General features: G+C 34.1%; 1 protein-coding gene across 1 annotated transcript in view; it reads right to left on the minus strand.

Moving 5' to 3' along the window:
* CDH10 (cadherin 10) overlaps positions 1 to 27,480 on the minus strand; it is a gene marked incomplete at both ends in the record, with an annotated part of 61,779 nt that overhangs the window by 26,474 nt on the left and 7,825 nt on the right. The window contains 3 exons of the mRNA XM_082752272.1: positions 3,715 to 3,882; positions 4,508 to 4,627; positions 14,693 to 14,987. Of these exons, the coding sequence (XP_082608398.1) occupies positions 3,715 to 3,882; positions 4,508 to 4,627; positions 14,693 to 14,987 (583 nt within the window). The remainder of the gene's footprint in view (positions 1 to 3,714; positions 3,883 to 4,507; positions 4,628 to 14,692; positions 14,988 to 27,480) is intronic.

The following is a 27,480-nucleotide window of genomic DNA, read 5'->3' on the forward strand; positions in this document are numbered from 1 at the left end:
TAAAATTGAATTTCTTAGTATTTCATCAGTTTTTTATATAAAACTGATAAACAACAGCAGAATTAATACTTTACTACCATATATACTCCATATTCTATTTATAATGAATTTATTTTCATGCAGTTACATTTTTGGTGTTTCAATCAAGTGTTTATCTTGCATTTGCTCTGACATTTTTCATTACCTTTCTCTAAAACCTAAATCTGTGTACTTTGCTACATTAGTATATAATCTCTGTGTAATCTGTTAATGTTAAAAAAAGAAGAAAAAGTAGCTGCTGCTCCCATTTAAAATTTTTTTAGTACTATGTTGGACTATGTTGAAAGACTACTTTTTTTTTTTTCAATTAATATTTATACGTTATAATTAGTTTTATGGCATGTCAACTATTCTCTGATTTTTATTTTTTATTATTATTATTATTTATTTATTTATTTGGGTGCTTTAAACCACAACCCAAAGCTGTGCCTTGTGGACACTACTATCCCACTGCAATACCTAACTCATTTATTTATCTAGAAAGTGCTAAGAACTCATAACCTCAAGTAATAATAAGGCAGTGGAAATAAAGAATAAAAATAACCAGAAATCTATCATCTGAAAGACTATTTTAATTTTATGGTTTAATTGAAATCTCTACCATGGTATGTGATACTCCCTTTTATTATTTTTGTCACTGAAGACTATAAATCATTTGACTACATACGGGATGCAATGCAAGTTAAAGCACCAGATCAGAATGTAAACTAGAAAAACTAGCATTATTCTTGCAAAACTCCTCTGTAAATCCTTTTTCTCTCATAGCTTTTTCCCCAAGGAGAGTCATGTACTGTTTGCATTTTCTCCACTGAGTGATGAAGAAAAGTGGAAGTTAGGTGGAAGATTTAGTCTACAAACTTGTGTCACTCAGTCATGAAAAATAAAAGAGCAACCTCATTCACATTTATCCCTCTTCCCATTTGCTCTGGAACAGTGTAAAGGTAAGTATTTTTACAGAGCAATATAGGCTCTATACAGGAGCTCTTACAGGAGATGTGGGCTGCCATGAGTTTCAGCCACATTCATGTTCTGAAGTCCATAAACCATTTTGAAAAATAAGAGTCAGACTCCAAAAATGAGCTGACTTATCCTAAAATAATTAACTCAAGGCAGTACATAGCTCTATTTGTAAAATAGAGAATGAAAATATTGATCTACAAAAATCAAGAAAATAAAAATATAATTCTAAAACACAGTACTTACCTAACAATTTTATTCCCAAAATCTTTTCCATCTGAACCCAGGATATTGTTTGTATTTTACTTTAAATATTTTATTTTATTTTACTTTACTTTTATTTTCTCTTCTTTTATTTTCCATTTAGCATATGTCAATACAATGTCCTTAATTCTGAAAATTCCTGAAAGTATGACAACTGAAGCAGAGATGCAAAATCTAAGGTCTTTGATGGCTTTTGTGTACAGAACCTCAATAAAATGTTCAATTTCATTACGTTTACTCAGAGGAACAGTTACTGATGTAACTGTAACCTGGTTTTCAGGTGATCTTTAAGAGAAGAAAAACATTCTGAAGAGACCCTGCTCTCCCTAAATCACAGAGGAATCAATGGTATGTTTTTTGTTTTTGTTTGTTTGTTTAGAAAAACAAAACAAAAGTGGAATTTTTCACAATTCAACTATGAATTTCCTTGTAAGAGAAGTTTTATCTGTCCTTTGATTAATATATAGCTGTAGTGTGCTGCTCAGTCCTGTGAAAATCTAAGGAAACTTAATATTTTTCCTGGTAGCTTATAAATCTGATAAATCCTTTATCAATAGGACAGAATAATTTAACTTAGTAAGTACCAATTCCAGTAGTTTCCTAAAACTCTATGAAAATCAGGAATCATTATAATGCCTCTTTGCGTTTTCAGATTAAATATAAAGATTTTTTAAAGGTCAATAGCTTTTTGTTTGTTTTTAATTTCAAACAACTTTTAAAATTACATTCATCTTTATAAATGTTTTAGATTTCATTTCCAGTGAAACATATGTAGCATGAGTATCAGTGGAGAGCAAAGAGAAAACCAAATAAAACAAAACAACATAAAAATGCCAACCATCAGAGTAAGACTTAAAACTTCTTTAAAGCAAAGGTCCTATCTGATTTACACTGACAACAGAAAAATGCACAGATATTTCTGGAACAGCAGAATGCCATCTCAATCCAATGAATATGATATTGGACTGCCATCTAAATCATATAAAAACAGTGTAGAAAGTTGAATAAGCCATTCTAGTTATTAATTTCACATGGTGTTGAAGAAACGAGAAAAAAAAATGAAGAGCGTAACAATGCATAGCTTATATGCTGTCCTAAGTAAAACTGTTAAAATTAGCTTTTCCATAAAGCTTTGAACATTCAACATCTTTGAAAAGTCATCCTAAATTTCTCCAGAGAGCAGTAAGTAAAACAGCATTCCTCACTTACACAGCACTGGAATTACCATAATCCTACATATATAAATGTAAACTAAAAATGTAATAAATCAAAACAATGTGAAATTACAAAGGGACTTAAAATGACAAATTAACACTAAATTCTGTCCAGAATAGGGCCTGTGGAGAAATGCTCAAACTGTAAATACTCAATTGCTCATGATTTTTCTGTTTTGAGAGTATATGAAATCACATGCTGATAAACATCTCAGCTAAATGCATATATATTAACAACAAAATTAGGTACTCCATTTGTGCTATAAAGAACATGCTTAAATCAGAATCATTTGAAACTGGTTCTGTTATTATGAGTCTGAAGGCTGATCATCAGTAACTACTGGATTTACTGGAGTTGTACTCCAGTTTAGTGGATTCAGAATAAAACCTGTACTGTGAGGATGATACAAATCTTTTAGCTATTATGTCCAAACCATCTTAAAAATATTATGACTTCAGTACACACAAAATGTTTCAAACATATTTAAAATGCTTAAACTTTACCACGTATCTAGTTACATAAAATTTCTGTACTATGTAGAGACTGATAATGTTTTCATATTTTACTTTGAGATTAAAATGTCTTGATAACTGTGCTATCAGAAGTATATTAAAAAAAAAAGTATTTTTTTAATAAAAAATATGGTAATTTTTTATAAAAAATATGGTAATTTTTTATAAAAAAAATATGGCCTTTGGTAAACATTAAATGCCATTTACTTCACTTTGAGAAATCTTTTATCTATCAGATTTTGTAGCACTAACTGGAAAAGTACAAATCTGCTTGTTTTCCTTCAAGTAATTTATTTTCCAAGTTCTTCATGATTAAATATTTAAGCAGATAAAACAGTTCAAACATTTCTGCATACCTACAAATACTACATGTTTTGTTTTCCAATGGGGGAGTGTCTAGGAATTAAGCAATAGGTAAGGGGAAAGAAATACATTGCTCTAATGCTCTTATGATTTCACCTCCAACTGCCTCCCATAGTACTGGAAGGTATCCCAGGTCTTCTGTAGTTATAGTTGATCATGTAACTGTTTTCCTAACAAACAAATACTGTAACATTTAATATTCTGCTTTAATAATAGTGAATAAATCAGTACATAAGCCTTTTTGTTGTTGTTGTTCATGTGTGCCCTGTAATCTAGATTTACTCTAAATTAAACCAGATGGTGATTGCTAAACTCTTTAGTTTGAACCTCTTAGAGTGCAGGACAACTATTAAATGCAGCTTACTCTGGGGGAATCGAGGTGGATTGTCGTTGACATCAGTCAAAGTGATGTTCACAGTGGTGGTCCCTGATAATCCACCCATCTGGCCTCCCATGTCCTTTGCCTGGATAACAACTTGGTACTGCTCCCTGTTCTCTCTGTTCATGTTTGGCAAAGCAGTCCTGATGATGCCTTAAATAAAGAACAAACAAAATTGTTAATTGTGCCTTTATTTTTAATGTGCAGCTATCTGCTGAGTCTTTTTTTTTTTTTTTTTTTTTTTGTATTAGTCTGTGAAATGTATTCCTAAAGTATTCATTTCATGCTTTAAAGTACAAAATTTTGTTCATGAGCTTTATAAACAGTCTTCAGAACAGTCTGTTTGTTATAAAAAAGATTAGTTCTTCAGTTTACATTTCATGCTAAAAATGATTCAAGATATTTATGCAAGACAAGGTTTGTGGGTGGAAAGAACACCTTTTATTAGTCTAACTAGAACCACTAAGAATAAAAGAACAACATTTTCTAGGACACAAACCTTTCATCATGCCTTTATCAAAAATATTCTTACTTAGAACTTTACACTGTCTTAGCTATTTCAATTATTCCACTGCAACAATACTTCTATTTCATAGTGTCAGCTGTAATAACTCTTAGTTTTTATTTTTATTTATTACAAGAACTACAAATTATGAGGGAAAAAGCAAGAAAAAATATTTCATTTCAGTTAGCTTTTAAATTTTTTTTTAGGTGATCTGAGATTTTTAAAATGAAAGAGCAAGCTTACAGTAAATGGAAATAATGACAATTTCCTGACCTGTTTCTGGTTCCACGGAGAAATATGGCTGCCCCTGAAGTATGCTGTAAATGACTCTGGCACTGTTTCCATAGGAAGGGTCATCGGCATCAGTAGCTGTGACTTGCACCACAGAAGTACCTGAAGCATCCAAAGTCAATTTAGTTTCAGATAGTACTAAATGGAGGTCCAACAACATTAATTTCTGATTGATCAGAACCCAAAGAAAGTTTCAGCTAATGATGACTGGATTTTTCAAGCATATTTATTATCTTACAGTCAACTTTAGATACTCTCTTCCCTGTTTGGGGTCTCATTCTACACAAATTGAACCTAAACTTCCATAATTCCACAATAATTAAGGCCTAATCAGTAACGGTAAACAATACATGTAGCAGTGGTTGAGCTGATTTTATCCCTACATTTTATCATGTGTTCATATTTATGTACTCACTTCTTTTCAGAGGACAGTACATCTCTGCTTTCAATTACCCAGAACAGTTATTGTTTTGTTTTGTCATGTTTTCATACAATGATGCCAATGTGATATACAAAAATCTCAGAATTGGAGAAATATGTATTACAAGGGTGGACCATTCTGTGGATAAGGAATTGTCTCAAAGGTTGCACTCAGAGAGTTGTGGTCAGTGGATCCATGTCCAGGTGGAGGCCAGTGACAAGTGGTGTCCCTCAGGGGTATGTTTTGGGACCAGTTCTGTTTAATATCTTTATCAGTGACATAGACAGTGGGATTTAGCACACCCTCAGCAAGTTTGCAGACAACACCAAGCTGAGAAGTACAGTCAATACAACAGAAGGAAGGGATGCCATCCAAAGGGACCTGGACAAGCTTAAGAATTGGGTCCATGTGAACCTAATGAGGTTCAATAAGTCTAAGTGCAGGGTGCTGCACCTGGGTCAGCGCAATACCAGCCATTAGGACAGACTGGGAAAAGAACTCATCGAGAGCAGCCCTGCAGAGAAGGACTTGGGGGTTCTGATGGATGAAAAGCTCAACATGAACCAGCAATGCAAGCTTGCAGCCCAGAACGTCCAGAAGCTGTGTATGCCCCATTCCTGGAGGCGTTCAAGATCAGGTTGGATGAGGCCTTGGACATCCTGATCTAGTGGGTGGAATCCCTGCCCATGGCAGGGGGATTGGAACTAGATGATCTTTAAGCTCCCTCCCAACCCACGCTGTTCTATGATCCCATGATTCTATGACAGCTATCATAATAGCATGAGTTAATGAGAAAACCTTACATGTATGTTGCAAACATGAACGGTGATATTTTGGAGCTACTATTGCAACTTTGTTATTTTCTGTTCTAACTTTTATATTTCATTTATATGGTCAAATATGTATTAGTTATATATATAGTTATTAATAGGAAGTAAATTGTATCATATTTTTATTTCATTTTTATTTAAAAAAATCTACTTCAACATATCATTTGGAAGAAAACTGAAGAGCATGTTTAGTAACATTAAAATAAATAAATGGAATAAAATTTCCTTTTGCGATGTAATAATGTCTCTAATAGCTCCCCCTCAATTATGAATGTCAAAATGCATATACAGTATATTACTTCATGCTATTTTAACACACATACACGAAGCAAGAAACAAATCATATCAGCTATCCTGTTCTCTAGATTACTCTCTAGAGTAATCACACATACAGACCCACATACACACCCAATAAAATATATCAGACACTGCTTCCAAAAAGAGATTTGATCCAATTCCCGTCACACAGTGATTTACTCCATCGGCTGTGCTCAGGGTAATGTATACCTCATCACCCCAAAACAGAAAGGATGAACTATGCTTTTACTATTGCCTCAGCTCCTTGGCTTTTGCTGTCCAGCCACCAGGCAGGTAGTGGCAGGAAAACAGCAAGGGCACAGCTTCATTTCTGCCTGCCATTCAGGGTACAGAAGTCACCACTTTAGTCATAGCCCTTATTCACAGAGGCAGAGAGACATGCTTTCTATGCATCCACAGAGGGATCAGTGATTCCTACATGAAACCTGACAGAAACCATGCAAAGAATCAATCAGGAAGAGCGTATTAGACTGGGAGCCCTTCCAGCAAACAGTATGACCAGTGCCACACATTATTTGTTCTGGGCTGCGGTCACATCACTGTGTGTCCTCTTTGCTCAGTCTCCCAATAGGCTGGTCACTCCAGATAATCAACATGCAGAGATCAGTTTGAAATTACCAACCATGCTGATTCTTCTTTACCTGCACATTTATCTGTTTTGACACAAACTATTTTCTGCAGCACTCATATTTGAAAATACACTGTAAATGAATAGTGCAATGCTACTTAGCCTTTTCCCAGAATTCTTCAATTTTTTGCAACTGTTTATTTCTGACCTGTAGCCCATTTTAATGTATTTCAAGAATATTACCCTGTATCATGCTTTGTGTTTCAAATTTTTGTAGCCCTGTCCTCTTTAGAGGAAAAATACCAAATATATTTCTGGTGTATGAGTAAAGCTCCTTTGCTTCCTCTTTGTTTATTAAATAAATTTAACGAATAAAAATAAATAAAAGCATACCAGGTCTTCAGGACTTGTGTATCTTTCAGTTTTATACTACTTTTTATTTTATAAAGCATTTTTAGTTTTTAAATTATTTCAAGCTGTTATTCTAAATGAAAGCCAGATCTGTAACAAGTCCACTATTTACACTACTGTAAGACTTTGTCTCTTCTCACCCCTCCAGTCAGAAATAATAATAATAATAACAATAACAATAACAATAATAATAATAATAATAATAATAAAACTCCTCATATTTGTATTTCCTTTTCCAATTGTGGAATTTTCCACATTTTTTTCCAATTCCTTTTTATTACAGCTAAATAAAACTGAGAACTGCTGCTGGGCAGATAAGGGAAAAAAGAAAGAAAGAGTGAGTGGGATAGAGTTGTATGCTAGTTGATATGTTGGGACATGCTAGAAGGCTGGTTAAGTGAGAGCATCAGGGCAGGGCTGGGCTGGGAAAGTAAGGCTCTGGTAGGAAGCCACTGAGTATCTCTTCAACAATTAAGGGTGGAAGATAAAGGCCTTTGAGAAAATGTGAGCGCCTGTCGTGGTTTAACCCGGCTGGCAGCTAAATACCACGCAGCCGTTCGCTCACCCTCCCCCCTCCCTCTCTGGGACGGGGGAGAGAAATGGAAAGTGAAGCCCGTGAGTTGAGATAAAGACAGTTTAATAAGACAGGAAAATAATAATAACAAAATAATAATAACAATAATAACAATAATGTTACAATGGTGATAATAGGAAAGTAATAATAATATGTACAAACAAGTGATGCACAATGCAATTGCTCACCACCCGCTGACCGATGCCCAGCTTAACCCCGAGCAGTCCGGCCCCCTCCCCCCGGCTAGCCACCCCTATATATTGTTTAGCATGACGTCAAATGGTATGGAATACCCCTTTGGCTAGTTTGGGTCACCTGTCCTGGGTCTGTCCCCTCCCAGCTCTTACTGCACCCCCAGCCTGCCTGTTGGCAGGACAGAGCGAAAGGCTGAGATGTCCTTGGCTTGGTGTAAGCACTGCTCTGCAACAATTAAAACATCGGGGTGTTATCAGCACTCTTCTCATCCTAAGCCAAAACACAGCATTCCACCAGCTACTAGGAAGAAAATTAATTCTGTTCTAACTGAAACCAGGACAGCGCCTTAAATTGAAGACAGGCATTCACATAAACTTTTTTTTTTTTTTTTTTTTTTTGCATCTAGCTTTTGATAATTGTAGTTAAAAATAGTAATAATGATAAATGGAGGTCAGCAGATTTTCAGAAACATTTTATATTAAAGTAAAAATAGCATGTTTAACACAGCAAGCTACCATTTGAATGAAAAGAAATTTCAAATCCTCTCTTCTTAGCTAGCATCAGCAAAAAATAACTGCGGGCTATGGAAGTGGACAATGCACATCAAGTAAAGCAGATTAGGAGTTTTGAAAGGCAGAAAAAAAAAAAAAAAGAAAAAAAAAAGAAAAAAAAAAGAAAACCCTTAGCTATGTCATTAAAGTAATATTGTGCACATCAGCTGTCAAACTATCAAAATTCTTGTTTTGCTTCAGTTCACTGAAGTCACTGAAGACCGCTGATCCTCAATACTGCTAATATATTGCTTGAAGCAGTCTGAAACCTGGGGTGAACTAACTGGTACCCAAGGCACTGATTTTGACTGCTCATGTTGGGGTTTACAAACCACAGTGTGGGTGTGACTTTGCACTCCTCAGTCCAGGCCTTGCTCTCTATCTTTTACATGGGCACAGGTTGCTTTTGATGAAGTCTTTGGCCTCCAGGACATAAAGCCTAATCTGAAGTCTATAGGAGGACATAAAGGACATAGTGACAATATACTGGAGAATGTGGCACCAGCTCTGGAATTATTAAGGTCATGAAAAAGACTGTGAATTAACTTCCTCCTCATATACTTGTGAATTTCATTATACAATAAACTAGAATCATATGGTGGTGAACTAGGCCAACAAAAAGAGCCATTTGTCAGATTATTGTAGTTCTCAAAAGACATATTTGAACATAATTTTAATTATAACCTTTGAATTTCCCTAAGGTCTCGTACCATAATAGTAATTAATGTAGGCTCTTTTTAATGCTTTCCTTGCAAACATCTTCAAACACCATACAAGTATTAATGATTGTAACAGAATCACAGAATCACAGAATTTTCTAGGTTGGAAGAGACCTCAAGGTCATCGAGTCCAACCTCTGACCTAACGCTAACAGTCCCCACTAAACCATTTCCCTAAGCTCTACATCTAAACGTCTTTTGAAGACTTCCAGGGATGGTGACTCCACCACTTCCCTGGGCAGCCTGTTCCAATGCCTCACAACCCTTTCAGTGAAGAAGTTCTTCCTAACATCTAACCTAAAACTCCCCTGGCTCAACTTAAGCCCATTCCCCCTCATCCTGTCACCAGGCACGTGGGAGAACAGGCCAACCCACACCTCGCTACAGCCTCCCTTGAGGTACCCATAGAGAGCAATAAGGTCGCCCCTGAGCCTCCTCTTCTCCAGGCTGAACAAGCCCAGCTCCCTCAGCCGCTCCTCGTAGGACTTGTTCTCCAGGCCCCTCACCAGCTTCGTCGCCCTTCTCTGAACCCGCTCAAGCACCTCGATGTCCTTCTTGTAGCGAGGGGCCCAAAACTGAACACAGTACTCGAGGTGCGGCCTCACCAGAGCTGAGTACAGGGGGACGATCACCTCCCTAGCCCTGCTGGTCACACTGTTTCTGATACAAGCCAGGATGCCGTTGGCCTTCTTGGCCACCTGAGCACACTGCTGGCTCATATTCAGCCGACTATCCACCATCACTCCCAGGTCCTTCTTTGCCTGGCAGCTCTCCAACCATTCCTCTCCCAGCCTGTAGCTCTGCTTGGGGTTATTGCGCGGCAGGTGGAGGACCCGGCACTTGGCCTTGTTGAACTTCATGCAGTTGACCTCAGCCCATCGGTGCAGCCTATCCAGATCCTCCTGCAGAGCTTTCCTACCCTCAAGCAGATCGACACACGCACCTAACTTGGTGTCATCTGCGAACTTACTGAGGGTGCACTCGATGCCCTCGTCCAGATCATCGATGAAGATATTAAAGAGGACCGGCCCCAGCACCAAGCCCTGGGGGACGCCACTAGTGACTCCTAGTAACCTCACAGAGCATTTAAGATATAGAAGTAATAGAGGAGAATCACTGAAGATAATTAACTGGGAAAACAAAACAAAACAAAACAAAGAACAAACAAACAAAAACAAAACAAATACAAACAAACAAACAAAAAACACACACACAAAAAAAACAGAGTATCTGTTGTGGAGCTGAATTTGTAACCTATATTTATTTCCTTATTCCCAAGTGAGTTATGTTATGTTTAACTACAACAAGAGCCTTCCATAGTAAATTATACATTAAAATAACAAGTTGAATTAACAGGAATTTTCCTCTTTCTAGTAGAAAAGAGAGGAAATAGTGAGATATGTTCTCCCAGAAATAAACTATTTAACACAGAAGAATAACAGGAAAGAGCTCCATATTCAGAGAAATCTATGTAGAAAGCTCTTTAGTTACATGATACTTCGGTAACTTAGAGGACAATAAGCTGGGAAAAAAGTATGTCAGTAGATGCTTCCAATTCTTTTAAAATTATACTTTTAAAGAAAAAAAAAATATATATATATATATATGTATGTATTTTTTTTCTCTGTATGAGGCAGGATTTATATGCAAAGTGAAATCGTAATATAATCAGTTTTTTTCAAAATCATGATTGACATTATGAAATTAAAAATGAGATGCAAAAGTTTTAGTGAGATAATTATGAAAAAAAATAAAGAAAATCTTTGTTAAAAGGAAACAATAAAGAATTGTAATAAAATAAATGCTATGGCAGAGGAAAGGATTAAGCACTGTGAACTTTTGGAACAGCACTAATGAGGGACTGAACAAAAAGCCTACGGAGAAAGCCAAGAAGTAGTAGCTCTAAATGCTGTCTGAAGAGACAGACAAAAAAGATAACCACAGGTAGGGATGACAAGCTAACTGTGGGAAGCCCAACCTGTAGATCACATGTAATCCCAGAGGGAGGTTACATTGAAGTGTACATTGATATCCCTAATTCAGAAGCAGAAAATACCAGCTAGGGAGCATGACAGCTAATAGCAGCTCAAAGTGTTTCTGAGACAATAATTCATAGGAAGAGTTACTTAGCACTGAAGATATAGGATGGAATAAGGATCAAGAATGGTTAGAGAATATCTAGGCTACAACAGATGAACAGAGAAGCATCACCAAATAACATAAATGAAGAAATGATGTGGTGACAGAAAGAAAAAAGCAAAAAAAGAAAAAAAAAAAAAAAAGGGAAAAAGAAAAAAGAAAAAAAAAAAGAAAAAAGGAAAAAGAAAAATAAAAAGGAAAAATAAAAAGGAAAAGAAAGCCTAAATAGGAGAAACTTCTGAAAGCTTCTCTAAAATATATCAAGAAACAAACAAACAAAAAAATCCACAGGAAAAGCTCTAGAGATTAAAATAGACTCATCTATGCAGTTCTGAAAAGAAGCTTTTAGGTGAGCAAGAAAAGAGACAAGTAAAGAATATAATGGGCAGAACAGAAGATTTTGGTCAGAATATTCTGTCATAAACTTTGAGATTAAGGAAAGAAAAAAAGTAAAAGAGGAGAAAATATTTGGAAATCTGTTCAAAGACTTCAGGAGTGCAAGATGTCTTCTATGCTATTGGCCTAAACTTGAGATCCCGAAGTTGGCCCATTTATCTCTGCCTTTGCTATGATTAATGAGCAGTAGAAGAAAGATGAACAAGACAAGAAAGAACTTATGCACCTCTGTCAAGACACTGTAATTGATAATAAAAATACCATTCTCAGGTATCCATCAAGCTACTACTACAGCCTGAGGCAGAAATCACAACTGCTGTTTCTTGTCTGAAAGACTTGCATATGGCTATGTCACGGTTTGATACCTTGAATGGGGGGCAGAGGAAGCAGATACAGGCTTAGTAGTATTATAAGGTACTACTACCCCTTTGTACCTTATAACACAGGGCATTTTAGGATGGAGCAAGCCTTGCACTTCAAGGGACGCCATAGATTTCAATTATTTCAAGCTGATGCTTGCATATTTTTGCTACTCGTGCACTTCTTTTGTGTAATTTGGTAAAGAAAGCAGGACATTAGGCAATAACAGTTTTCATATATGAATTGGTAAAGAAATACTGGTGATTAAACATTTACCAGTTTACTCAGTAATTAACAGAGACATGAAATGCATGCAAAAAAACTCATGCAATCTTGCTGAAAACTGTTAAAATAAAATGTGTGAGGAGGAACCCACTAGTTCTGAACACTAGCTACCAGCTACATTATATAGTATAGCTCTAAAAGCAATGAAGCATATGAATAATCTTACATGGTGTGATATGCTGCCAGAGCTGTCTTCTTTCTGGTATTCACATGAATGTATATAGAGTTAATACGAACATCTCAGCACTGTGCTTGTGGTACTGCTGTGTCCAAATGTGTGCACAACTCATCAGCAAAACAGCAAAATAGTTTACTATTTTTGACACTTCTTAGCATAGAGATAGGATTAAGCCAATCAATTTGAAACAGTCATATTCTCTATTGGGACTGAGAATTCAAGCACCAGGTGGTAACAGGGGTCTTTAGAATGCAGTTCCAGAATAATGTACAAGAGGCCCCAAAGGCATAAACACAAGTGGCAAGTTACTAATCATATTACAGACTAGCCAGGATTTAGAGTGTAACAAAGAAAACAAAGAACAAATAATCACAATACATAAAACATCATGTGTATGGTGAAAATACACGGAAGATGACTAGAGGATATAAAAGACAATGATAACATCTACAAGAATTGGAACAAATAAACAACAACAACAAAAAGTTATCTCCCTAAATAAAGGGCATTACTTCTGATCAATGTCGCAATCTGTCTACAGCAAGTCCTCTTTCACTTTTGATACTGAAAGAGCCATGCTTTTTCATTTATTCACATTTTCATGTTTCCAATTATATATATAGATATATATATAAATATATATATCTATACCAATTTCTAAACCAATCTCTATATCCGATTTACAAATAATAAGCCAATTATATAATTGGTTTAAATAAATTAAAACTTTGAAGAACAAATTTTGTGATTTTATGTACATGTTTGTTTAAGTGTTATGTGCCTGCCTGGTGCTCCAGCCTTCCCACATGATGGCAGCAGGAGTGCAAGGCGTTCTATAAATACAGAGCTATGTTTTTAGTGGTTATATAGCACAATGCAGTGCTATGTTGACTATGCCAGACTATATTAGCATGGTACTTTTTACTGCATGATATACCTTCTATTTACTTGACCAGCCAAAAAACACAGTAATTTGGCTTTGTAATATCTCTTTCTGGTACATTTGCTTGAGATAATATTCATATCCTAAACTCTGCTTAATGTTTTCAGACTCTTATAGAAAGATTTTATGTTTTTATATGCTCACAAAAGTGAGTACCATAGCAGGAGACCCATACAAAGCAACAGTACAATTCAATCCAAGACTGGAGTTTCTCTCTGCATTCATTAATTACATCAACAAGTCTGACAATCTCTTAGCTCACAGCCAACAATACTGGGTAAGTAATGGTAATACTGGAACTCAACAAAATTGATTTGGAGAGAGCAAACTATAGCAATCCAGGATCTTCTTCCTAACTTCCTTTTGATGTGAAGTTATTTTGCCTATACAAAAATAATTTTTATGTTTATTTTTCCATACATTTTTCATAAGTTTCTGTTCTAAAATATGATTGAATTCTATGATATATGGAAAAAAATTTTTTTTTTTTTTTCAACTCTTCAACTACTGCAGATTGCAAGCTAATTCAATTTTTCACAAATGTTCAGTGTTTCACAGATACAGAGTCATAGTGAAGAAAAGACTTGGAAGGCTCTGGGATGACAGATATCAAGGAATGGCAGGAGTTTTCCTAATGTAAAGTTCTAGCTAAGCATTCTACCCTCTATCCTTGTCAATACAATCAGCAATAAGGATAAGAATAATGTTCAAGGCTCATCCCTAGGAACTGAAAGTACAGTACAAACAGAAGCAAGATAAACTCAAAAAGCTGTTTAAGGCTCCTGAAGAGGCCATTCACGAGTATGTTAAGAGAGGAACACTGAAAGTACAAGAGAATTCGTTCATATATTCAAAAACTGAATGTGAAGAGGAGAATGAAGAGTGTATCTGCCTGCAGGCAGTGCATCAACAGTACATGAGCAAACAAGTAACTTTCCTCAGCCATGGAAAGAGTGAAAGACAAGATAGATTTCCATGTAGTGTATTTATCATTCTTATTCTAATAATTCTTAAGGAGGAGGGTGATTCACCATTATATACTATTTATATTCCAAATGACTGTAAGTTAATTTTTTAAATATTCTAAGTAGAAATAATCTCATATCACAAAATCTGTTTCTGGATGAAATTCTAGTATTTGAACAAGCAAACCAAAAAGAAAGATATTTATTCCATGAAGTAGAATTCCCGACATGACCTAATTTTCAGAGGATGGGGAAAATATCCATCAAATACTGTATTTTGAGCAGGCATTTATGCCTCAGTATAAAACACTCACCCACTACTGACATTTCAGGAACACTAGCAGTGTAAATTTCTTCTGGAAACGTTGGTTCATTGTCATTAATGTCATGGATTTTGATGACAAACTCAGATTCAGGTTCCACTGGTCTCAGAGTTCTTCTGTTAATAGCTTGGGCACGCAGGGTGTAAAAGGCTTTTTCTTCCCTGTCAATTCTCCGTGTGGCATGAATGTCACCTGTTTTCTCATCAATTATAAAAAGAGTACCAGCCCCATCTCCAGACAAAATGTATTTGAGGGATCCATCTCCCTTATCCTGGTCAGAATGAAGCTGAAGTGAAAAACAAAGGAAGAAAAATAAAACATTTTATTTAGAAGTAATCAAAAGCTGTTTTTTGTTTATTTGTGTTGTTGTTGTTTTGTTTTGTTTTTGTTATCGTTATTATATATTAAATCATTTTGAATGCAGCAACCAAGTTTTTTTCAGTCACCATTGACTAGCAGTCATGGTGTTATACTGAGGCATTTGTTTCCTAACTTAGCTCCAAGAATCTTTTAATTTGACTGTTGTGGCAGATTTCAGTTTTGCAGCAACACCTGTTTTCTGCTAAGAAACCTTGGCACCACAGTTCTTAAAGAAGATTTTTATGTTAATATTGACCTTTTCCTTCCTTGAAGAGATCCTATTAAAAATTCACAACCTGCTGTGCTAGTTGTAAATTCACAAAGCAGATAAAGAACATGGCAGGGTACATGACAATTAAGGAAAATTGAACAACTGGATCCATGTCATACTAATTTTAAATTTTATATTTCATATTATTTGTATTTCTCTTAAGCTGGAGAATATTTCATTTATAGTCATTATCATTTCCATCCCATGAACTAATGTAAATAACCTAAAGAAAATAAACACATTTACTAAGCATTCAGTATTGATTTTATAACCATTATCTAAGTAATGTAAAATATAGCCTCACCTATTAATAACTTCTACTAACTGATTTCAGTACATCTATAAAAACAACAACAACAACAACAAAAACAAATCTATTACATTGCTTTGTTCAGTACACTAATGTAGTTGGCTTATTTGATCTTTTGGATATACTTACTATAATTACTCTCATCACTTTGTTGCAAAGTTCCTTCTAGTATCATTGATTTCATACTTAACAGAAAGACTCTGGTATTCAGATTTGTTGTCACAATGAAATCTGTGTTTTATTTTTGGGTTCAGCAGAAGGGTCATAGCAAGTAGAAGCTTTAATTAATTTTAAGAATATTTTGAATATTTCTGATTTTATAAACAAGAAGTTACCTGTGTAGATTAACTACCTGCTCATAAACCTATACTGCAATATAGAAACATGATTAATTTAAAGAGTCGCATGTGATGTAATCATTGTTGACAACAATTTAGTGAGTTTTATTTTGTAAATCCAGAAAAGCATTCATAAGTGCACATGTATTAGTACAAATACATGTATGCAGAAGAAACAGCTCTAAAACTTTCTAATTTTGCAGTTAATGCAATAAAATTGCATTATTTTAATATATATCTTAGAGCACAAAACTAAAATGCAAATATAAAGACTGTTTTTAAAAATCAGACTCAAATATATCAGTATGTTATAAGAAGTCTGACAGAACTAGTTCCATTTGAATACACATTAACAACATCACTTAGAATTACACCAAGATTACACCAAGATAATATTTAATCATGTCAATGTTTTTTGTTAATTCAAGCTCATGAAAATTTCATTTTCAGTTCATGAAAAACATCGCACACTTAGCTCAATACTAATATCCCCACTGACATGTATCATGGAAGTATTTCTCTTTTTTGATGCTCTCAGATTTCTTTCCATAGTATCTATTTTAAGTCATTGCCAGGGGTAGAATATTATGTTTTTGATTGTGACTTTCCTTACCTTTTGTACTGAAATAAAACACTACGGTGTGGTGGGTTAAGCTCATGTCAAACAGTAAATTTCCCTGCTGTGAAACATTTTCATACACAGAATGCTTCCCAGACTCTTGTAATATGGGCAACATAAGGAGCTCATGCAGGATCTTGGATTAAAACCTTAATGGCAGAAATTTAGAAAACTACCATCATTCTGAACTTTATTTTCTATGTAATGGTTTTCTTACTTACTTTCAATTCTGAAATAAACTTTGAGAAACACTGTGAATATTTATCAAAGAATGACAAATTAAGCTTTGCTTACATCACATATAAGCATTACGTGTATATTTACTCTACAAAATGCATATTTTCATATTAGTTTCTTCATTTCATTCCATAAGAAATAAATAGGAGGCTCCACCAAACATGAGTAGGAAAGTATAAGAAACATCTTTTGCAAGTAAGTTCTGTTCCTTCTTTTCCTTCCATTTCCCTCACCAACTTCAAACTGAAGGTTTCAAGCCATTCTCAATCCCCTTCTGGGAAATGAATTTTTATACTGAACTTTAATCCCTTGTGCTCTTTTCAGTCAGGCCATTACAGTTGAAACTTTTCACCCTTTCACCCTTTTAAGTCACATTTCTCTTAGGGACTAGACAGTCTCACAGGCTGTGGCCCATTTTAGAATATCTTTTAGTGTAACTAGTTCTCAAAGGCCTACCAAGTGTTTTCTTCTCTGGGGCTTCCTAGGATACCACCTTTTCTTCAAAAATGTTATAATACCAAGAGCTCACTGCTCACTGGTGGCCCATAACCACTAGATACAATATTTTTAGGGCAGAGTGGTGAAGGACGGTTACAGAAGGCTGCTCTTCGTTAGATATCTGCACCAGAAATAAAAAACAAATGTCTACTTAAGCAAGAGAGATTGGGGCAAAATATTATTATTTTTTATTATTATTATTTTTTTTTTAACGGGAATGTTACAATATTCCCATATTCTTTCCAAAGTCAGGTCTGATATTATAAACTCTTACAAACTCAAACTGAATGGTTATGTAATAGCAAGTTGAGGCTAAAGTGCATGTTCTCAGAACATTCAGAAGCCAGTTAGCAGTCTGGCAACATACTTTCTAACAAATTTTCCATCTCCAGAATAATAGCAAACTATCCCGATGAACAGTATCTGGCCAAAGGTATTCACAAGCCAATTGTGAATCACCTTTGAAAGGTGAAAATTGTTGGGGAAAGTGATATTTAGCAAAAGCATGCCAAGGACTTGTTTAATAATTTAGCAATCCAGGTAACTCCTTTTTGGTGCCTGGGAATGTTGTCTTGCACAGAACATAATTAAATCTGAAGACAGATGAAAACCTCTCTACAACAATAAGTGAAGCTTTTGAAAAACTATAGTTAGATCTAATTAAGGATGTAAGATCTTTTATCACATTATTTGACTAATATGCAAGGTAGCATAAATACTCAAGATTTTCTCTCACTTCTTCTGTTACTATGTGTATGTCAAAAATTCTTACCGAGTGTATTTGGAAGTGAAAAATGTTATTTATATGCCATTTACAAAATCATTAATCTCTTCTCTCCCTCCAATGAAAACTTCATATATTTTTAAAAATAGATTATATTAGCCAGAAGGCTAGAAAGATTGCTGAACATATTTTTAAACATACATATTACATATATATTTTGAAACAGGCTTTTGGGGAGCTGCTAGCTGCACTTCACAATAGATTATTGATAAGGAGTATCATCCTGCATCATTTAGAAGAATGCTTTAAGCTATATAACACTTTAAATTTCCTAAAATTTTTTAATAATTTCACTTTGAACAGGTAATATATTTTCAGTTCTATGCATGCACATAACAGTTCACAGCTGTCACAGAACAACTTCAAATTCAAAAGGACATTTCAGAAGATCTTGGGAGATCAGGAAAAAAACACAAAAATACAAACTTTGCTATGAACAACTCTTCAGGGGATAATTAAAGAGGCAAAAATGCATATTCAATATAAGCAAGGAAAGAGAACACTTCTCATTTTGGTTTTTTTTAGTTCTTAATTCAATCCAGATGTTTTTAGATGAATAAGTATGGCTGCAGAGAGCCCTGTGTACTTGACAGCCTTGAAAACTAAATCTTTACTGAGCTCTGAAATGCATAAGCAGTGTGTTAATTTTCACTGCAAGGTTTTGCCAGTTTATTCTAGTATTAAAAACAAACAAAGAAACAAAATAAACAAAACAAAACAAAACAAAAACAAAAAAAAACAACACTTGTTAAGTATTTCTCGGCTACTTTTAGTAAAAAGTGCTTCCTACATTTATTTTGGCTAATGGGCATCTGTGTTTCATATCAGCCAAGCTGAGAAATGGAGAGACATCTGTTTCGTTTAGCAATTTTATTGCACAAAATGATCAGCTGTGAAGATGTGGTTTTGTTTTCATATCTGTCACGGACATTTTGCAAACTCTTGTTTCAGTGAATTTCTTTTCAACAGAAATTTCAGCTGTCAGCATATATATTTTATATACATTTTTTTCTCACCATACAGAAAATCAGAATACCTGTTGGTTTCAATCTATATAGCCCTGTTTCATCATAGAGTAATTGCAATTAAATATGAAACACAATTTTGCACATTTGGTCAACTATTTAAATTGTTAAACAGGCTTTTAAGTTGAGAAGGATTTCATAAAAATCAAAAAGAAAGTTATTGCTAAGAAGATATTAATTAGAGTGGGAGGGGTGACAAAGTAGAATGTTCTGTGAATACTTTAAAAAGAAATTGTTACCAATCCAAGACACGGAGAAAAATAAATTTAAAAAGATGGAAAATTTTTAGCTTCAATTACAATAAAAACATTGTTAATTCAGATATATTCCATTGTTCTTTAAGGTATATGCAGCCATAAATACAGTTAGTTAATGAAAAGAGTCCAGAATCAAATTTAGCTCAGTATCTTTTTAGGCATATAAAAACCCTTCAGAATACTTTAGGTGAAAAACATAATAATTCTCCTCTAAAACTGACTTGAAAATTACAGTGTGGGAATTCTATCTTAGTTGTCTTCCAGTGATTCAAATCAAACTTGCCAATTCCAAGAGTGATTTATTTTTTCTGAATGCTAGCCAAGTCTGAAATCTTACAGTTGAATATAAATTTTGTGAACGTTTTTCTAATAGCATACAAAGTGTTAACCCTATTTTCATCCAAAAGCCCAGAAGCTGCTACTGTGAAAACAGAGAGCAGTTCAGGTTCACCAGAGCCATTTTACCACATAAACAACTTCTGGAACTTGAAATGACTTATGACAGCCAGATAAAGGCTTCAAGATTGTAACATCTACTTTTATTTGAAATTCAGATTCAGAAGTCCCTCTATGAATTTTCAGTGTTCAGATAACTAAAGACCAGAATATGACTGTACTAACAAACCAGTCTTTAGTTTCAATTCTTACTGTAGGAATTCATACAGTTAAAGTAATTTCTCTGTGTGGTTTTAATACATTATAATAGATAGAAGACTTTCCAATAGTTTGCACTTTTTTTTTGAAGTCTTCATAAAACGACAGACTGCTATGTTATTACCTTATTAAACACATTTTTACTCTGCTACTTTAAAATAATGTCCTTTTTATTTTTATAATCTAGAAAACATTTTTCCTACTTCCTTCTGCAAAAATATTTGTCAACATTTCATTTAATCCAAGTATCACAATAACAATGAGAACTTAGTATGCTCCTGAATTAATTGATTGATTAATTAATCGATTAATAGTTTTTATTCAACTAAATCCTGTTTTTCCCCTTATTATGAGGACCAATTTCAGGGCTAGAGTGAAACATATTCGCTTTTTTCTAAGTAATCATATTAGTCATATGATGCCAAAATATACTCATGGAAGTATTCACTATTTCACTCCAAGTTTTCTACAGTACACGTTATAATATTACTATATGCTTCCTAGAATAATAATAATAGTCTCTCCAAAAATAATCTCAACAGTGGGCATATTAGATCTGAAATCAGCAGAGAATAATTGGCACAGAATTCCCACAGTGGGGTTATTTATTTTAAGCTTCGTGAACTGAGCTATTACATGATGCAGTTAATATTAGCTGCAATTATTCTAAAAGACCTTCAGACTTTCACCAGCTCATACGTCCTCTGCAATATTCTCCTAGTTGCCAGATTTAACTATCATGGCTTTGAGCCAGATTTTACTCACCAAAGAGGTTCACTTATTTCAATTCATCCTTAAGGAAATATTTAAAGCAACTCTCTTCAGTGATGAAAGATTTTCCACTAAGTTTTAATGAGACATGTCACACATTTAATTTTCTCACTCAGTCATATTGTCAGTTTGCAAGTTGTGTGCTATTATGTGTTATTTAAGAGGAGAAAGGTGGAAAGGAAAAAGGCACATTTCATATTTATTTATTTATTTATTTATTTATTATTTTTGTGAGACCAGGAAAGATAAAAGGAGAGTAAACTAAAATGGAAGCATAATAATGCAAGATGAGGAGAGAACTGAAATTCTTTTGCTTGTTGAGGAGAATCAACAAACAGTAACGAAAAACTCCAGACTGCAGTGCATTTTTAGCTTACATTCACTTGAGTCATTATTCAAAGAAGATAAACATCATTATTGTTGTTTCTACAGAGAGAGCTTGCAATTGTTACTTGCTGTTCAAGATTTTTGTTTGTTTCTACTATTTTTTTAAAGTTGTAAGCGATTATTTAGAACTAATAATATTTTTACGATTTCTTTACACATACCTGGTGAAGTAATGTGTAGTAAAGTAATGTGTGAAGTACTGTGTGAAGTATCACAGGATCAGAAATATGGTGTTTACAGCCCCCTATAATCATCATAACCAAGTGATGTCATCTGCATGACTCTCAGATTCCAGACTAATCATACAGGAATGGTATTTCTTTATCACTAGACTTGCATCTTTTGCACACTTTTCTAACTTAACTTGCTAACTTATTCTAAATAGAGGAATCAGAGTCTGGAGAAGGTAGGCAGGCTTGTCACTGATATCAGCTTCTAGGATTTCAGCTGAGAAAGGTAGTGTCCCTTTCTAAAATGCATCGTATGAGCAACTAAGGGACTTATGTAGATTCCCTGAGTCAGCATGCCAATAATCAAACTCCTTCCTCAAGCCAAGGTCTTTAGCTAATGTTCAGAAAGCTAGAACAAGAAAGTTGCAATTTCATTAGTTTGTTACAGCTTCCACTCCAGAAGATCCACAAGTTTTGAGCTACCATGAACTTGAGACTAATTGAATTTTATACACCAAAGGCTTCTTGCATGAGCCAATATGCATGTTTTCTTCCAATTTTAATGTAATAAATACAGCCTCTACATTAGATGCAGACAGAAAGTATAGAACTGGCACTGTAACTGAAATGCCCTTACTTTCTGGTAGAGTGGCCTAACATCTCCAGTAGGTAATTGCAAATTAATAGGCAAAAGGGAATTCTTTAGGTAAAGGAAGAAAAACAAACAAACAAACAACAAAGTCTATGCTATTTCAGGTTCACATTAATTAAAGATGTAGACTAAATTAAGAAACCTTTGTCTCCTACTCATCTTGATAGCTCAAGCCTGTATTCCTACCTCAATTAGTAATATCTGTACATGAAACTTTTGTCCTGGGATGGAAATATATTGAATATGACTTTCCTCAGATTTTAATATATATTCTGTATGTTTTATACTGTTTGTTTGACTGATTCTGGATGGTACATAATATTGTATTAAAAAAATAGACAGCTTCCAGAATCTCTTTATTGGAATGACCTAGGAAGTCTAATATGCTAAAACAAGACATATCCTTAATGAATGTTGAACTGCTTTTTTATTTCATTTTTTATTTTTTATGGATTTTTTTCTTTACTGATCCTCATGCTCTCTGCATTGATGACAACAATCAAAGACGTAATTAAGATACAATTTTAGGTTGTTATTTCATTTTGTTAACAAGGATCTTTTTATTATAGCTTATATGCATCTTCCTGAAGTAGCCTAGGTGTTAACCAAATAAGCATTAAAACAACAGTCATTTTTATATATCTTAACGCACAATTTGTACTATATATAAAGAAAAAAAAGTTGATGTTTTTTATTTGTTTTGTTTTGTTTTTGAAGTAAATGCAGAACATTATTAAGAGGTTGATGCTGAGTTCTTTTTGCCTACTGCTGTAAGCCATATAAAAACACATTAAAAACTTTGTTTCCAACTGAAATCACTGTAACATATGAGTTGGCGAGAGCAGTGAAGATTTGCTGCCTTTATTATGCCTGCATTTCCTCCTCATGAGTACTGTACAGTATATGTGTCATTGGAAGATGTATACTTGGGGACACAGCAAATACGTTTTTCTTCACAGAGAACTGAATGACAATGTCTGCCAACCTCCAAAACAGCAAATGTCATCTAAAGGGGGCGAAGGGGAAAGAGGGGAAATATACATTAAAATCAAAGAATAATAATAATAAAAAGGGATATTTTAATAATTTACAAAACATTGATTTCCATGATTGTATAGTATTATGGTTAAATTTTATTCCAAGAGAGGGAGAAGAGGAGAGAGAAAGTAGACATATTTTTCACAGGCTTCTTATTGCCTCAGGAACCTATTGACGAATCTGGACTGATGCTATCTCTAATAAAGGATTAAAAACAATGAGGAAAAAAAGATGTCTTGGATCAATCCTGAGGTCAGTGGGTCAACTAATGTAGTAGATGCACAGTCCAGGAGAGATGTATAAGTATTTTGCAACATTACGGTGGTACTCAAGGTACTGCAGGTGGATCTGCAAGGTATGAGAAGCAGAACATGCATAAAATCTTAACTGAAACTCACATTTGTATTTGTCCATCAAATTTAAGTAATTTATTTCATTAAGTTATGAAATCAATTACTCTAGAGAATAATGCTGACAAGAAAATCTGAACTATATATCCATTACTAAGTAAAGATACTGTTTAAAACATTACACACAATTACATTACAGTTAATTTAACTTAATTTAATCTTAATTTAATTTAACTTAATTTAATTGTAATAAGAATAGGCTGGTGGCTATCATTTAAATTTAAATTTAAAATAATTAATTAATAAATAATAAAATAATTAGATACCAAGCCAGCAACTTATATTCTTCTATCAGGCTGTTAAGATACCAAAATAACCAGATCTCAATATAATTTTTGGCAAGAGTGATATGTTATGTTATATACAAGACTATATCATCAGCCCAGTGAACTATATTCCTCACCTACTTTTACTGGATATAGAAAGTCCATCCTGATCTACAGTGCTACAAACACTACTGCATAACAATTGATTTTCCTTGCAATGTTAATTGCTGTATTCAGGAATTTATTGTGTGTCCTAATTCACTGATTTAAAATTATTTCCAACTTTGGTAACTGGTTGATAGGTCCAGTCAAGATTTCCATACATTTTCTGGCATTTGTAAAACATCAGTACCACTCTATCTCCCTTTTACTATTTTCCTGTAAAATATACTGATATTGGTTATGTTGTGGGATTTATGATTTATTTATTTTAAATCTCTTCGATTTGGTACAATTATCACTTATACCAAAATTTCTGTTCTTTTTGTTTTGTCTATAGAATCACAGAGAGTTTTTGCATTCTCTCTTTTTTTTTTTTCTTTTTTTTTTCTTTTTTTTTCTTCTCCAAATTATACCCAGTTTCATGAAGGTTTAGTTCTTGCCCTGTCCAAGATACTTCCTGCTTTCTTCTCTTTGCAGTAAAAAGAATTCAACACTATTCCTTGAAAACTTCCTAATTCTTTTTTATGATATGCAGTCTTACATGACACTTGAAATAGTATTCCTTGCTCCTTCAATGAGTATGTTTTATATAGCATGTCATTATCTCTTCCTAGCAAATACATCAGTAATACTGAAATCTCTACCATTATTCTTAAATGATAAGCCTAGTTTAATCCCATGCAGCAATTTTCAGCGTCACACTTCTCTGTGGTCTTCTAGATAATACATTTATTTTACTGGGCTTTTATTAGCAAATGTGCTACTCCTGACATAGAGAATGGTCTGCCACATAACCTGACCTAACTAAAGGGGTAATTAAGCAATCAGTTTCCTTATCTTCCAACTGCATTATTTATATAGAAGACTCATTATCATTTCTGAGTGACCTAAGACATCCTGCTGATTCCTAAGGTATTTCTAAATCCTCTGAGGAATCCTGTGTGGAGCTGGCATCTTTAGTTGCACCACCATGTGAAAATGTAGCAATATTACTGAACAGTAGTTCTTACAAGTGACATTATTTTTAAAGATCAAAAGGATTGGTAAGTGTGATATTTTACAAGTAAACAAATTGATATAAATTTACTTAAGTCCTGTACCTTTCCCAAATCTGTCCTCAAGTATTTATATTCTACTTGGTTATACCAATTTAAGCCACTTCTGCAGCTCATATATTCTATTTCTCATATTAATTTAGCATTTCAATTACCTCTTCTTCATTAAAAGCTTATCTAAATTTTTGTAACATGCCCTGGAACACTGCATTATTCTACCCATCCTTGCATTTTCCTTCCTCAAAGTAGATCATTTCACGACATTTCTTTAAATTCCTGCTTTTTAAATTATAAACATTATTGGAACTTCTCTCATTTATTCTCCCTGTTACTTCAACTCTTACACATAACTGCATTAGTCATTTTTCTCACTGTCAAAATTTGAAATATCAATACCATTTTAATCATTTAATACTAAACTAGATAATTTATAATCATGATTGCCTAGGTAGTAACAGTTGTTAATCATTATATTCACTCCAAAATAATATTTCTTAAATATTTTTACTTCTTAAAGGTAGCAAATAGAGACTCAGAAATTTTAATTTATGTGTATTTTACATCAAATGCCATACCTCAGAAAAGGATACATGAAAGTTCTCATTAAAAAAATGTGTTTCTTACTATAGAAGGAAGAAGTCTTTCCTACTACTTTATGGCTCTGCATGTCTAGTATAATTTATTCCTCTATTCACTCTATTCATATTAGTAATTTAAAAAAAAAAAAAAAAGCTATACTGAAACTTTTTAGGAAGGGAACTTTTTAGGAACACAAAGCAATTTCTGAAGTAAATGGAAGGAAAGAGAGGTCACTTCTTCCCATGGTTGTTTTGGGTAAGGAAGAGAAAAAGTATTCTGCATAATCATTTCTAGTCTATTATGTGCCCATTTTACCAAATAATCAGCTGGAATTTCCTGTGCTTCAGTTTGTGCCTGTTGCTGCTTGTCCTGTCACTGGGCACAACCAAAAAGAGACCAGCTCTATCCTCTCAACACCCTCTCGTCAGATATTTATATACATTAAGGATGTCTCCTCTCAGTATTCTCTTTTCCAGGATAAACAGACCCAAGTCTCTCAACCTGTCTTCATGTCCTCCATGTTGTTCTAGAGAACAAGTTCTCCAGACCCCTAATCATCTTAGTAGCCCTCCTCTGAACTTGCTCCAGTAGTTCTATGTCCCTCTTGTACTAGGGAGTCTAGAATCACAATGGCAAACTTCCAAGTTCTTCTATGAAGTATGTGTAGTTGCTTTTTTTTTTTTTTTAATGATTATTATTTTTTGTTTTTGCCACTACAGTTTTACCCTAAAATATTAAAAGCCATCAAATCCAACCTCTACTTCCAGCCTTGTTGTCTCAGTAAGTGCCATTTGCCTGAGAATTTTTAAGAAAGGACAAGCATCCTTCAGCCAAATATTGGCAATGAAAAACAGTATGCTTACCCCATGCTTTACATCAAGAGGAATTGTAATATGTTCATGTTTTCCCACCTCTGCTTTGAGATATACAAGTAGTCAAGTTAAAAGGAAAGGCAGGATCAAAGGAATAAAATAAATAAATAAATAAATAAATAAATAAATAAGCAAGCAGAGACGGCACCTACCTTTTTGCCTAAATAAAAATGACCCCCAGACATCACGGGTCTGTACTGCCTGCAAAACAATAATGCTAAATCCAGGTAGCATAAATGTACTGAAAACATAGATCTATGAAAGAAAGGTCAAAAATGTACAGAGCCAATATGAAGGAGAAAAATCTTCATCTAGGGAAAGGTGAACAAAAGAGATTAACAAAACTGCAACTGAGATTTTCTTTAATTTTTGCATAATACTGGAAGTATTTTGATTTTTTTTTTTTCCCTCACAGAAATTGTGTGGACCCAGCCATTTGAGTCTTAAATTCCAGGCAGTAATATCTGTAGCTACATAGTTTTCAGAAGTACAGCATCATGAATATCCCAGAACACGAAGGTTTTTGTTTCAGCTCATCTTTTTCATCAAGATGCTTGTATACAGTATGTTTCAATATGCCTTTTAGCATGCCACAACAATTATACTTTAATGTCTTTCTAAGCTGTTAGTTGTGTTCAGATATGTAAGGTACCTTGCAGCCAACTGGGTGGTCTGTGAATTGCATCTTTTCAATTAAAACAGCTTCTCTTATCAGACTTGAAGAATATATAGACTCATCTATGGTTGCACATTTAAAATTGCTACAGAATGAAATATTGTCAAACTAGAGGGCTGTTGTTTCCCTGAGTCCTGCTTTAACATCTTCTAATAAATAGCCGTGAAAAGATTCAGAAAATAAATAACTTAGTCTGAGGAAATAACAGGAAAATGAGTAATGGGTTGGAAAATGATGTTTGTTTACTCCTGAGAACACACACTCTCTGTTCACCAGAGACTTTAGATACATTGACCACACACTGCCTCAAAACAGAAGGCATTGCAGGGTTCAATAAAACTTGCCATTACAGCTTTTTGGTTAAGCATATTTTTAATTATCTTCAAAG

This window comes from Aythya marila (genome assembly GCF_965140915.1).
Source record: "Aythya marila genome assembly, chromosome: 2".
NCBI classification, from domain to species: Eukaryota; Metazoa; Chordata; class Aves; order Anseriformes; family Anatidae; genus Aythya; species Aythya marila.